Genomic DNA, 15,157 nt, shown 5'->3' with positions numbered 1-15,157 from the left:
TGGAGCAGGGGAGTGGCAGATGAAATGAGAGCAGAACCAAAAACCAGAGGGCTAAGACTTGGAGTGTCACTGTAGGAATTTCCCCATTACTCCCACTGCCCTGGAGGATGACTGGAGGCTACTATGCAGAAGACAGACTAATACCAAGTGCATTTAAGTACGTCTGAACTTACTCAGGTGTGCAAATCCTCTTTTTCAAATAACTTTATAAATCTGAACACAAACCAAGTATTTCCGATGAAAATTTAGTGTCTGAATTATGATGGGCTGTAAGTGTAAAATGTACACTGGATTTTTAAAGACTTAGCAAGAGCATTAATCATGTAAAAATATCTCACTAGCAATTTTAATATTTATTTACATTTGAATTGTAACTATTCTAGATCTATTGTGTTCCATAAAATATATTAACTTTAATTTAATCTGTTTCTTTTTCTTCTTAAATGTGCTACCAGAAGCTTTGTAATTGCTCCCAGGAAGCTTCTTATAACATAATTTACCAAGTCTACTGCAGGAGAGTGTGCACCAGGTCCAGGGTTGAACCCTAGACCTGCATTTTAGCAAGTACTCCCAGGTGATATTGATGGATTCCTGCTCTAGAAAAAAGACCCAGAGTCTTGATTGGCTCAAGGGAAAGATCAAAAGCCCCATCAAGGAGTCATGGTGGCAGTGGTCATAGTCCTTCCACACATCAACAATCACCTGCTCTGCCATTCTTCAGACTGGACCCCCAAGCCAATTTATTGCCTGGATTATTACTTGAAAATAAATCACATATAGTTATAGTCCTATAGTCCTAGCATTTATATAAAAATGTACCAATTCTAAATAGTTTTCACTCATACATCAAATTTCAAAATTACTGACAACTATTAAAAACCAAAACTAGGGGCGCCTGTGTGGCTCAGTGGGTTAAAGCCTCTGCCTTCGACTCGGGTCATAATCTCAGGGTCTGGGATTGAGTCCCACATTGGGTTCTCTGCTCTGCAGGGAGCCTGCTTCCTCCTTCTCTCTTCTGCCTGCCTCTCTGCCTACTTGTGATCTCTGTCTGTCAAATAAATAAATAAAATCTTTAAAAAAAACCAAAACTAGTTTGGGAAGGAAAAGAATTTCCAGTTCTCACAGCCATTTGGCTTAATCACAAGTTAAAAAGAAATCCCAAGAAAATGTGATGTTAGTTCATTTTATTAAGTTTCTTTCATATTACCTACTTTCTTTCCATTTCTTAATTTTTTCCTTATGGAAGTCTTACATGTAACTATATATATATATATATATATATATATATATATTTTTTTTTTTTTTTTAATTCAGATAGCATACAGGGATAAATAAAAATTATCCAAAATCTTACCAGAAATAGGAATTGTTTTCCTTTTGGGGTGTTTCCAATCCATTTCACATGGTTTTGATTTTAGTCTATATACAGTTGGGTATATTACTTTTTTACTCAATGTTTTCAGGTTCAGAATACTATTCTGTTTTATGTCTATTCCATATTTTATTTATTGATTCTTCTTTTTTGAACATTTAGATATTTCCTAGGTTTTGCTATTAGTGTGCAAAGAGCATCCTTTTATAAAATAAAAATATAAAATATAAAAAACTTTAAATGTAATTACTTTATTAGGTAGAGTTTAAAGGTAGAACTTAAAAGTCCACAGTTAAAAAATTTTAAAATATCCCTACTACTTGCTTTTAAATTGCTTATCAAAAAGAAACCTATAAATCAATAAGTATTGTCAGTTGATATATGTCAATAAACAATTGTTGTTTTACATTAATTTTATTCACTTTTCAAAACCTTTGTTAACTTATTGGGCCCCTCCAAAAAAAAAAAAAAAGTATTTCAGTATTATAATTTGTGAAATTACTAGTGATACGGGGCTTTTTTCACATTTTTTTGCCATTTGTGTTTCTTCTAGGAATTGTAACTTCCCATCTGCAAATTCACCAGTGTTCACTGTTTTCACTTTCAGAGCTTCAGACTATACTGAAAAATTTAATAAGGCAAGAACCCAATAAATACTCTGCTTTCACATACTTCAAAACTATTGTCTCCAGATGATCTTTAGAATGGGTTCATCAGTTTTGTTTTGTTTTTTTTTTAAGTCCCATAGAGATTTCAATTGAGCTTCCATTAAATCTATAAATTCGAAATAATTTAAGACTTCTTCAAAATATACAATCTTCTTACTGGGATCGTAATCTCCATTTTCTCAAGTTTTCCATCTCCATAAAATTCTACATTTTTCTTTATTATATACTTTACAAACTTTTTAAAAGATCATTTCTGAGTTTTTATATATGGGGGGACCTCTTGTCAGCGGAGTACTTTTCAATTATATTTTCTATACAGTTATTAATTGTATTTAGGGAAACTATTGATCTTTAAATGCTTATTTTGCAACATAAGTGTAAATTACAAAATAAAATTTTTTATTCTTTTCCTTGAACTTTCTAGATACATAATCATATTGTCTGTATACAATGATGGCTTTCTTGTCATTTCCAACAGTTATACAAGTTATTTTTATTTCTGCTCTGTTGTGCTGGATGCAATTCCAAAAATGATTTTTACTGCCCACTTTCATGGCATAGTTTCCAAAAAACACTTTATAGAACCTAGGGCAGTGTATTTTATGTTATTCTGATCCTTCAGGAGAATGTATTCAGGGCAGACATTCTAATTCAAGAGGCTTATCAACAAATGGAAACATGTTTGAAAGAGAGTGTCCATGATGGACCTAATGCCCTTGATCCCACCTTAGATCACAAATAGCTGAAGAAATTGGGGAGGTTCATTCTGGAGAAGAGACATTCATTGGAACATGATGGAATAAGAGTTTTTATTAGAACAAGGATTAGATGTGTTACATAACCTCTCCAAAGAAAAGAATGAGAAACAATATAGATAGAGGCCAATTTTTGGTCATTGTGGATAATTTTAATTAAAACATAAATAGCATACCTTGGCAAGAAGGGGATCCCCCTAAAGGAGAAATTCTCAAATATAGGGTCAATAATCCATTACAGAGATGGTCTGGAACAGATTTGAACATCTGATAGGTGGTTCAACTGATAACCTTTAAAATCCAAATTCCGTATTTCCACTACCCACTGCTACAGCATGTAGAGTTCCTGGTACAGAAATGTTTACTAGAATTCATTTACATACAAATAGAAGTAGTATAAACAGCCTCATTATTTTTAGACTGATTTTTTAATAAACACATCCCAAGATTAAATGCATACAAAAATGTGTATACATATAAAGGGAATAAAACTTTCTCTAATCACTCCTTCAAACTGCAGCCTTGGATCAATCAACAAATATTTATTAAGCTAGCCAAAAAAAAAAAAAAAAAAATCAATATATACAGAAAACAGAAGGAAATGAATGTGCAGGGAAAACAATCACCATGAAAAATTTTCTAATCATTTTACCCTATTGCAGAAGTGCGTATGTTTAAACATTAATTGAATTTCCAAATAGATACTGCTATCAGAGCATATGCTATTTAAGATTCATACTTTTCATTCCCAACAAAGAAGCCTCTTCAGGAAATAAGTAATGAAAGCTGTTAATTGTTGCATGTCCTTCTCATTCAACATTAATGTTCAACCTATATCTTCTTACCTTTCCAAAATATCCCTGGGCAACCTTTGCCCAAGCAAACAATCTAAAACCAAATAATAGCAAAAATGCTTATAAGATAGAAACCTACTGAAAAGTGATAAGTGCCCTTATCTTGAGGGATTTAGGTATAACTAATTATCTTATATAATAATCTCTATAATCATATGTTCCCTATGAATACTGTTACCCTCAATCAACAAGTGTCAAGATTAATAACTTGCCCCAAAAGTACAGAATTATGACATATTTTATAGAAAAAACAAGGCACAATTCTTATGTGCCCATTTTCATTTACTAATGACAGTTGGGTGATTCTATAAAACATTTGATTCCAGAAGTAGTAACACAGAAAACTGAGTAGCTGGTAGGTTGTGAATTCACAACAGAAACGAGAGATTCTATTCCACCCTGGAAATTTTCGGAATGCTCCCTTCTCTTCAGTCACATAGCAATATTCTAGAACTGTGGATTGATATGAAATGAAAGATACAAAGAAAAGCTCTGTTCTGAAAAACAAACCCCAGAATAAATAAGTCATGGAGATCCTTTTCCTCTCTGACAGTATAACTCCCCAGGTGCTGAAAGATGGCCCAGAGAAGAGTGACATCTATTGTTCAGGAAGGTTTATGGGTGGGATCCACCAGTCCTGCTGAGTAGACTGTGCATTTGGTCCATGAGCAAAAGGTGACCTGTCTCCCCAGAGGAGCAAACCAGGGCCACCCGAGACGGGGCAAATGGAAGCTAACATCCAGTTCATAAGGATTATCCAGGAAATGCGGGCAGAGATCAACAAGCTGAAGAAAGAGAATCAAGTCCTTCGGATGAAGCTGGCCTCAAGTAGCCAGAGAACCCCAGGCCCCAGCGGAGAATCAGAAGATGAAAGGGAAGAGGAAGTCATAGACCTTGGTAACCTTGAAAAAGCATCTGAAAAATCTCCAGCACCCCTTCACGGTGGTGTTTCCGTAGATGCGGCACCAGCTGTGCTGGAACATCAAGGTACCGAATATCCATAGCTCTTCTGGGCTGTGCCCATCTTTGCAAAGTCCTCCTAAACATTAGGTTTATTGTGCCTTTCACATAACTGCAGAAGTTGGTGTTGGTAGTGGTGAGTTCCATCCTTTTTTCTCCTGGTAGATTACTTCTAAATCCCTAGGGGGAAAAATCATTAGCATCTTCAAGCAACATATTTTAGCAACACCAAACACTATTTCCAGATCTCCCTGGAAAGGTGGGAATGGCAGGTTTGTGAAAATCAGTCATATAAAAAACAATGTGTTTTTTTCCTTCTTGACCTCAAGACTTTAAATGTCCCATCATAGAACACTGAATGGGTGTGTGTCAAAAGCCATGCTCACTTACCAAGTTACAATATTGCACACTAGCTCAAGGTATGATTATGACAGTCGGACAATTATGGTTGCAAGTGATTGTCATTCATTATCCACTTGACCCAGAGATACTTAGGAGACATCTTTCACCTTTGTTTTCTACGTTGGGAAGTGTTAGAGTACCTACCTGACATGGTTATGGTACCTATCTCTCTGTAATAATAGACTGAGTGCTTAATTTGACACCTGGCGAGCACACAACAAATGGCAGATGTTGTTTCTTACGCATGTTTTATAAAGAAACTTCCTGCCCTGTGTAAATGTGTGTTGCCCATAATTCAACATCCTGTACAGGTCGAAGGCTTCAAGATGCAGCGTCAGGGCTGCTGGAAGGGAGGAGTGAAGGAGGGATGGGGTGGCTGGGTGATGGACATTGGGACGGGTATGTGCTATGGTGAGTGCTGTGAATTATGTAAGACTGATGATTCACAGACGTGTACCCCTGAAACAAATAATACATTGTATGTTAATTTTTTAAAAAGATGTAGGGTCAGTGTTTGATACATTCTAAGAATCAAATCTCTCACCTTTTGTGGGAGAAGAATATTGACTGTTAAGACTCTACACAAAGTCAGAAATCAGCAGGGCAAAAACTATGTTCTGCATTTAAATGATCAGTGCTTGCCTACATGCAGCAGATTCAAATAAAATTGCTGTACGTAATTAAATACTCAACTCTCTTTTAATATCCTCTGTCAAAGGCTTCAGGCAATGCCATTTAGAGGTTCTGAACAGCTTGGCAAGGGAACATGTCCTATTTGCCAGCTGGTTTCCTCTGTTCGAAGGTCTCTCTCTAGCATGGGACCCTACATTTCAAAGCTGAGAAGAGATTCCCATCAGGGCTTTTTCCCTTTTTGTCAAGTGCAACTCTGGATCTGAGTAGTTCTGTCTGCTGGTTATTTAATAAAACTAAAAGGGTAACTAACAAGGAGGTTCGACTTTCTCCTGGTTTAAAAAAAATAAAAAAGGAAAAAGGAAAGAAAGATAAAGATATTTGTAATACATCCTTACCCTAAAGTTTCTCAACCTCTGCAATCTTGGACATTTTCTACTGACTATCTCTGTATTTGTATGGGTCTGTCTTCACTATAGGATGTTTAGTAGCTTTTCTGGCTTCTAAATACTACATGCCAGTAATACCTGCCTCTCACCCTCTAGTCAGGAAAATGTCTTTGGAGATTCCAAATCTTGCCTGAAGGACAAAATTTCCCCCAGTTGAAAACCACGGCCTTACTCCAAAAGCAAATGACACTCTACCAAATTTATTTTCTATAAAACTTATCTTGACAAAAAACACAAGTTTAGTCTTAGTATATATTGTGGCTATTTTACAACAAGAAATACACCAGTGAAAGAACAAAAAGTATAGCATACCCTTTACACTCTTAGGGCCTGAATGCCATCAATCTTAGGAGAGTTTAGACTATTAATAAGAGTTAAGCACACAATTGATAGCATACTCCTTCAGCATATGGATGGTAACTCCCAATAAGAATGTTAGCACAAACTTTAAAAAGGACTGGTGAGGGGTGCCTGGGTGCCTCTGGGTTAAGCCTCTGCCTTCGGCTCAGGTCATGGTCTCAGGGTCCTGGGATCGAGCCCTGCATCAGGCTTTCTGCTCAGCAGGGAGCCTACTTCCTTTTTTTTCTCTCTCTGCCTGCCTCTCTGCCTACTTGTGATCTGTGTCAAGTGAATAAATAAAATTAAAAAAAAAAAAAAAAGGGTGGGGTGCCTGGGTGGCTCAGTGGGCTAAAACCTTTGCCTTCAGCTCAGGTCATGATCTCAGGGTCCTAGGATCGAGCCCCACATCAGGCTCTCTGCTCAGCAGGGAGCCTGCTTCCCTCTCTCTCTGCCTGCCTCTCTGCCTACTTGTGATCTCTCTCTCTGTCAAATAAATAAATAAAATCTTAAAAAAAAAAAAAAGGACTGGTAAAATTGGGGGGGGGGACTCTAGTTTGTTGTATCAGTTAAACACAGAAAGAGACATGATTTAAGTTTGTGCTTGGAAGCCCAGTTGGGTTATTTTACATGTATTTATCTGTGTCTTAAATGCAATACACTATCATTAAAGTAAGGGACATAAGTAGGAAGAACATTGTCCTGATCATGAGGACACCAGATGGCAGTCCCAGTTTTGTAATACTTGGTCAATGCTGAGTAGGACACATACATATATGGACATATACATGCTACAACCCAGGAACACAGCTGCTTGGGGATATATAGATATAGATAATAAAGGGATATATATATTATATGTCTATAATAAGGGGATGTCTATAGTATGTATCTATAGTATATATGGGGACATATACATAGTAACAATGCAGAAGAGCACCTGCTTAGAAAGAGTCTTTGCTGGCTAAATTCTCATGGAAGCATCTGTAATAGTGGATAAGCATTTGGTGGATATGAAATCCAACCAGCATTTTCACGGATGCTGCCCTTATATATTTTTAAAAAATGACTCCTTACAGGGATCCCCCAGCATCACTGGACCTCCGATTCTCTGCAATGTATTCACACCCTTTGCTGGTAAATACACTGCATTTGGCAGCAAGTTCTGAAATTGTGCTAATGACCCCATGATGCTGTGTTGAATATCCTTTGCCTTTTACTCATAAGAAACTAAAGGATACAGACTTGAGTCTGTACTTGTGACCCAGAGCAATGAACAAAGAGCCAAGTTGCTAGTCAGTCAAACTGGAGCACAGGTTCCAAATAAGAATAAACCTCCCCTTGCCATCATCAGCACAATTTCTTCAGTTGTAATTTCCTACCATTCACTTTAAAGGGAATACTTTATAATCCTTCCAAACAGAAACTTTTATGATTGTCAATAGCCATAAATTTGTTCTTAGACAATTATAGAATTATAGATGATGGCCAAAGTAGTGTTTAAAGATAATTTAGGAACAGTATTTGCATGCAGTTAAACACTTCGGATAGATTTGGACTTAAAACACTTCTCTCTGCCCCAAACTCTTGCCTGAAAGCAGATCTTCCACTCTTCCAAACCATAAAAAGCCAAGGCAGCCTGCACTCCACGTTTTGCAATGGCCTTAACAATCTGCTGTCTGCGTTCTACAGATGTGGGCAGCAAACTTAACTAAGAAACAATTGTGCTTCTAGCGCTCTTAAAACCCAAACATGATGCAAGCCTTTCTTAAACACCCATGCTAGTTCATGCCAAGGCTGTGACTAGAAATAAAAAAGATTCAGTAAACATTCCTTAAGTGTTCCAGAAAATGAAAACCAACCCGAGGTCAGGCTTCTTCACCCCCTGGATGAGAACTGGATGTTTGGTCAGCATTAGTATGGTGTCACAGGAATTCAGACAAACTACACTCCGTAAAACAAAGCTCTTTTAATCGAAGTGCCTGAGTTACAAGGAGCAGAGAATACTCGATTCACATCAAGAAAAGTGTTTATTGGCAGACATTTACAGACAAAAATTGAATTGAAAGCCCTCACAAACAAGGCCATAAATCCCTCCATTTCTCTCAAGAACACTCTAGTTTTCTATTGAGGCACCTTTGCTTCTTTCCACAGACCTCCTGTGCTTTCGTCTCTCAGTCAACAGGCCTCCTCATAGTGACCATCTCAACTAAAGTCTAAAGTCAAGACACACAAATGTAGCCCAGTTAGCAGCGGCCAGTTCAATTTTTGTGATGAGAGGCTATGATGAATATGTTCTTCTACAATCTTCTAGACGGAGAGAGAAAAAAATGTCCAGCATTGTCATCTCCAGAATAGCCATGTTCTTCCCATTTCAAAGTCTTGTTTTATTATTTCTACATGTCCAGGTCTCTGTTCTAATGCTGTATCCTTACAAAGGTATTGCCAACCACACTGTTAATAGAGCTTCCAGACCTCTTCTTTCATATGTCTCTATCCCCTTGCCTTTATCAGCCTAACTTGACTTTCCGGGATCTGTCACTACCTGAATTTTATCACATAATGTTTGTTTATCACCTGTCTGCACAAAAAGATAGTAAGCTCTATGCAGGCAAGAGTTTTGAGTGGGCCACTACCCCCATCTCTATCTCATAAAAAAGTGCCTAACATTATTTGTCAAATAAATAAATGACTAGATGTAATTTATGTGAAAAAAATTAATCAAAAGTAATAGTTTTGCTTAGGTCATTTTAATGAAGTACTACTAATATAATATGACATCTGTGGACATCATTAAAGGTGAAAATTTCATAAACTTAAATTTTGTGTCTCCTACACAGGCAACGTCATGATTGTTAGACGCTATTCCATCTCCTCACCAATTCATTCATTTGCTGCAAATGATCCCTGGGAACCGGAGGAAAGACACCCAAAGAGTGGAATTCTAGGAGCTCAGGGAAGAGTTAAATCACTGGCATGTTCTTCAATTAAGAAGCAAGGCAATGAAGAAAATCTGTTTGCAGCAGGTTCTTTAACCAGCACTAGTTCCAACCAAAGAACTTCTCCTGATCATGTTTTTGATAATGTAACCAGGTAATGTATAATCTGCCTCAAGTTAGAATGATTATAGGCACATGCTATGAAAGCACTCAGGCATTTCCATTGATAGGCAAGGTCTTAGGTCGAAGAAACAAAACCAAAGAGTGTCTTAGGCCAAAATAATTTCCATCTCATATGTGCATTTAGGGGGTCAAAAGAAAGAAATATTTTTTGAGATCAACTGTCACTCTAACAGATGCCTCTATGAGCAGAAGACTTCATCGGTCTACCCTTACTCATCGAGCACTAATGACTGTACTCTGAGCTGGCCGCCAGTGATACAAGATTCAGCAAAACCAAAACGTTACATTCAAAACCTTCATTCCATGACAAAGACACACCAATGAACTGATCACTCTAACAAAATACTTCTCAAGGAAAAGACACACTTCTTTTAGGAAATGAACACAGAAGTCTTCTCTGAGAGACGACTGTTCTTGAGGGGGAAGTGACCCAGTGGCTTTCAGGTGGTATACAAAAATCATTACTCAAGAGGGCCAAGAGACAAAGAGAAAAGGAATTTGTTTTTCAAAATCCAGGAGCTGATGTTTGGGGAGGTAGGCGCAGTCTGTGAAAAAGAGAGATTTAAGAAGACATTTGAGAGATGGGCGGGAGTCTTTTAAGAGGAAGGTCAAATGGTGACGCCAGGAGTGGATAAAGCCAAGGGCCCCTTTCAGAACAAAACTGTCACTATCGAGTCTAACTTATCCCCTCTATAAGGCTAGAGCATGACCTCCACTCTCCCACATGCTCCACCCCAACTTCCAATTCCCAGTTAGGCCCTGACTTTCTAGGGAGAGTCTCTACATATTTGCCTCCTTCGAGGAGAAAAAGAGGCCTGGGTTCTCATGAAGAAGAGAAAATGGAGTAAATGGGGTGTAGAGAGAATAAAGAAATCATCACACTCAGCAGTGACAGGAAATCAGATCAAGAGATAACCGTGATAGGCCTGCAGGGATTCTCTTCAATATTGGAAAGAGCACTGGACCTGCCACAGGATACAGGACACAAAGGCTGAGCCAGTTTCATTTGGATTTTATAAGACAGGATGAAAATTGTGTTTCCCTTACAGAAAGTTCTATTACAGGAACAGAGAGAGTAGCCTGTGTCATGAAGGACAGCTGCATATAGTCACGCAGGGGAAAATGGGAAGATCACCTCAGGTAGAGCAGAAAAGATAAGACAGAAGGAAGCACAACTATGGGGAAAACCAAAGTCGTCAAGTGAATGAGGGTGAAGGAGGGAGCACAGACCATCATAAGAGGACTTCCAGGCAAGGCTCACAAGTGTGTGTTTTGTCCTGTACTTATTGGAAAGCTAGTACAAAATGTCTTTCTGAAAAGTTTTAAAATGCAAAAATATTCAGGAATACAAGTTACAAAGATCACTGTTTTACTCTGCAAGAATTTTGTCACTTTTTTTTAGATATTTTTATATATTAAAGGAAAAAGATGTTACTAACAGAGAGAAAAATCCTATATCTCTTTTCCCTGGTCCTGCCAATGAGCAAGTGGGACCATGAGTTTTTGCTTTTATCCTTTTGACCTATTTTTTTCTATACCTTCATTATATTCATTCATTCATTCAACAAATAATCCTGGAGGCATGTTATGTGCTGGGTAGGATTCTAGGCCACGAAGATAAAGAGGAAAAAAAAAATTGTCAGAAGTCCCTGCATATTCCTTTGTACAATGATAATCCATAAATAAGACAATACATAAAAGTGTATCATTTATATTAGATGGTGATATGTATGAAAGGGAACATCGAACCAATTCCAAGGGAAAAGGAAGGGTCAGAGAAGGAAGCATTATTGAAATTGTATATATGGTAGCTAGGAAATACCTCACCATCTGAGTGAAAAGGGAAAGCATTCTGAGGATTTCTGGGTGGGGAAAACTTTCCAAGAATTGAGGACAACAAATGCAAGAGATGCTGAGAGGGAGTGCATGACTGTGTTTGAGGAAGGGAAAGGAGCCTGGTGTGGCTGGAAGAGAGTGAGCAAGCAAGAGAACAGGGGAAGATGAGGGCAAAGCACTAGGGGTGACCTTCCACTCCCCTCCAATGATTCTAGATTTATCCCAAGTGCACTGAGTACATAACATATTCTTTGCATTAAAAAAAATAATAAAAATAAAGATAAAGGATCATGTTGGGAGTCCTGCTTTAAAAAGATTGTAGGAAAACAATACAGAAAATAAAAAGACCGGGTTTAAGGCTAAAAAAAAAAATGATCTAGGAAAGAGATGATCATTTCTTGGCCAAGGTAGTAATGGTGTATGTGATTTCTGGATATACTTTGAATATGGAGCTTCTAAGATTTATTGGCAGAGCAGATGTGGGACATGGAAACAAGAAGTGTATAACCAATCACTGTGTGTCAATGACTATGTGTTTTTTTGTTCTTGGTTTTTTTTTTTTTTTAAAGATTTTATTTATTTATTTATTTGTCAGAAAGAGAGAGAGAGAAAGCACACAAACAGGCAGAGAGGCAGGCAGAGGCAGAGAGAGAGGCAGGCTCCCCACCGAGCAAGGAGCCCGATGTGGGACTCAATCCCAGGACCCTGGGATCATGACCTGAGCCGAAGGCAGCAGCTTAACCCACTGAGCCACCCAGGCCTCCCGATGACCATGTGTTTTCAGAGGGAAGAAAGAGGAAAGGCAGAGATGCATCTTTTGCTAAAAAAAAAAGTATATATATATATGTGTATACATATATATACATTAAATGTTCATCATAAAAAGGAATGTCTTTTATTTTGAAAAATTATTTATATATATATCCAAATGCATATATATATCCAGTTATATAATGAAACTAAATATTCAGTATAATAAGAAAATTGCAAATTATGAAGTATAAATGCAAGATTCAAAGTAAAAAAGTATAAAAAGGAAAATCTTTCATAACTTACTGTCTGAATAACCACCAGGTAGATTTTGATGCGCATCTACCTTTCCACTCTGTGTCTGCCTATTTTGAAATTGTGCAGTGCACATTATCATAATGTTTTATTTTTTGCCCTTAATCCATTACATTCTCACAAACCTATCATGTTGAGAAATACAGTATTATTAAATTTCATAAAATTCACATTATTTTCTGTGATTGCTTGGGAGCCTAGCCAGCATTTATAATGTATTATTTTTCTAAAACAAAATGTTTTCCAAATTCCAAGCTGCCAAGGAATAAACTATTTAGAACACAATCTATTGGTAATTTAGAATCTACTTTAATGGGAAAGACTGAGCCAATTGCAGGTTTGTGTGAAAACAAGAAAGTCAGTAATGGCTTGAAATCAACAGCTGGGTTGGCATAAAATCCAGTCAATTGCAGAGAACTGTTGACAAAAACGAAGCGTGTATTTTTTTGTTATAGTGCTTTTTTAATTTTGTCTTTTACATCCTCGGTGATTAACTAGTCAAGTAATGTGTCATTACATTAGCCCCCTAATTTTTTTGTAAATTCATTTACTTTCTAATAGTTCTTAAAATTTTTTTCAAAAGATTTATCAAGAACCAATTTGTTTGAACTGGCTTTTGAAGCAGTCAGACATCGTACCTAATTTGCTTGTGAGCCTTTTCATTATTATACCAAGAAAGTGGTATAATAATGCCAATGTCAATATTTCTAAGAACAAATGCTCTCCAAAAACCAGAGACAGAATTTTAATTTTTCCTGAATTTTCAGAGAAACTAGAGACCTAGAAATCTAATGTCCTGCATTTAAGAAAAAGCTTAAGATTAAGAGAAAGCGTCCATATGGAGCATAGCATGAGACACAGAAATGTTGAATCACTATGTTGTCTACCTGAAACTAATGTAACATTGTGTGTCAACTCTACTCTAATTTTTAATAAATTATAAATTAATATAAATATAAATTAGTAATAAATCACTAATTTAATTAGAAATGCTATATTATTCATTTTGCAGATAGAAGAAACCAGATACATTAAGTACATACACCATTGACTCTTGAACAACACAGATTTGAACTGCGCCAGTCTACTTATGTATGGATTTTTTTCAATAGGTACAGTACAGTACTGTAAATGTCCTTTCTCTTCCTTATGATTTTCTTAAGGAACATTTTCTTAATGATTGCCCTTCACTTTCTTTTCTCTAGTGTATTTGATTGTAAGAATATGGTAAATAATAGATACAACATACAGAATATGTGTTACTCAACTATTCACGTTATTGGTAAGGTCCCAAGTCAATAGTAGGCTATGGGGGGGAATCAAAAGTTATGTACAGATTTTCCAAAGCCCCGGGGCTGAGTGCCACCAACCCCTGTGTTGTTCAAGGGTCAACCGTACCTTTTCCTTTTCATATCAAAATGGTTAAGAAGGCAACTTCTGAAATCAGATGGCTAAAATCTCAACTGCATCATTGGCCTTAAAAAAAGTTATCAGTCTGTTTTATATAATAGTTTATTCTTCTGTAAAAAAAAAAAAAGAAAGAAAGAAAAATTTAAAAAAAGGAATCACAATAGCATTTACCTCAGAGTTTTTGTGAAGAATAAATGAGATAGTCAAGTGAGGGCTAATAAATGACAGAGCAGTTATTATTTTATTGATTCCAACATATGGAACCACTGACCTTCCTCCCAAGGGAGGGAGCAGATGTGTTCCCTTCGATGCACACCACTATATGCCACTCAGTGAAATGATAGCCTTATCCAATACAAAGAAAGAGGAACAGAGAGAGGACAATATTGGAGAAAAGGCAAAAATTTCAAACACCATTCTTTTGACTTTTTCCTGAGAACAGTATATCCTAATTTATGTCAAGATTCTATATAACAATTTAATCCCTCAGATGACATGATTCATTGCCGTCTTTCCTCTCTCCCCTTTACTGTTCAGGTGTGATGGATATTCTGTTACTTCAAAGTCTGTAATTGCTGACTGATCTGGATTATAAAATAATTGCCTCAAATTTCTGCTTCATTTCACCTGAAGATTTCCAATGTGAAAGACCCTTCACCTGAGACAATATGATATTCTTTAACTTTAAACATCAAGAGAATAATCTTCCCTCAATTGTTCTAAATTTCAGTTTCATCAACATCCTTCATTGGATTTAATCAAAAGCCAATTCCAATATATTTTTTGTATTATTGTTGTATTATTGTTGAATAACTAAACAAAATGTATTATGATATGTTTCAAATGAGCTTTTAACAGTTTAGGCAATCTTTGGTGGCTTAGAAAAAAAGTAGATGTTTAATATAAAGGCTCACTAAAAAGTCTTGCTTATCTTCTTCTTATTCTGCTTTCTTTAGGGACAAGATAAAGACAGTCAGTTTCCAGTTACCCATGGACTTGTCTTCATATTCCAAAAATTCAAGTTCTTTGAAGTGTTCACCAAATCAGACCACAAACCAGCTAAGTACCATTGCAGAATAGGCTGTGTGGGGTGATGAAATTTAAGAAACAGCTGATTCCCAAAAATGAGAACACTGAGGCCCCTCTGGGTCTGTGTCCTCCTCTACAAAGAGTTCTGGAAAGATTCCCAGTAAGACACACAAAATGCTTGGCATCAGGTCAGTCGACTTGTCAATGGACTTGGCCAAGAAATGGAAGTAATTTCTTTATGTCATTGTCGAATACTAATGTTGATTGCT

General features: G+C 36.7%; 1 protein-coding gene across 1 annotated transcript; it reads left to right on the top strand.

The window, feature by feature from the left end:
* The first annotated feature begins 4,374 nt into the window (after window positions 1-4,374).
* On the top strand, window positions 4,375-14,939 carry LOC122903484 (putative coiled-coil domain-containing protein 195). Its single transcript, XM_044244354.1, has 3 exons — window positions 4,375-4,636; window positions 9,267-9,519; window positions 14,816-14,939. Exons 1-3 carry the CDS (start codon window positions 4,375-4,377, stop codon window positions 14,937-14,939), a joined length of 639 nt encoding a protein of 212 aa, XP_044100289.1.
* The last annotated feature ends 218 nt before the right edge of the window (window positions 14,940-15,157 follow it).

Source organism: Neovison vison, chromosome 3, assembly GCF_020171115.1.
Source record: "Neovison vison isolate M4711 chromosome 3, ASM_NN_V1, whole genome shotgun sequence".
NCBI lineage: Eukaryota > Metazoa > Chordata > Mammalia > Carnivora > Mustelidae > Neogale > Neogale vison.
Note: the sequence above shows the minus strand (reverse complement) of the source record. Positions and strands in the feature narration are given on the sequence as shown.

What these genes read in the sequence shown, in the direction of transcription:
- LOC122903484 (XM_044244354.1), top strand. Translation starts at nt 4,375, where the DNA reads ATGGAAGCTAACATCCAGTTCATAAGGATTATCCAGGAAATGCGGGCA. An exon ending in AGCTGTGCTGGAACATCAAG is followed by an intron (nt 4,637 to 9,266) that starts GTACCGAATATC and finishes TCTCCTACACAG; the next exon opens with GCAACGTCATGATTGTTAGA. An exon ending in GTTTTTGATAATGTAACCAG is followed by an intron (nt 9,520 to 14,815) that starts GTAATGTATAAT and finishes TGCTTTCTTTAG; the next exon opens with GGACAAGATAAAGACAGTCA.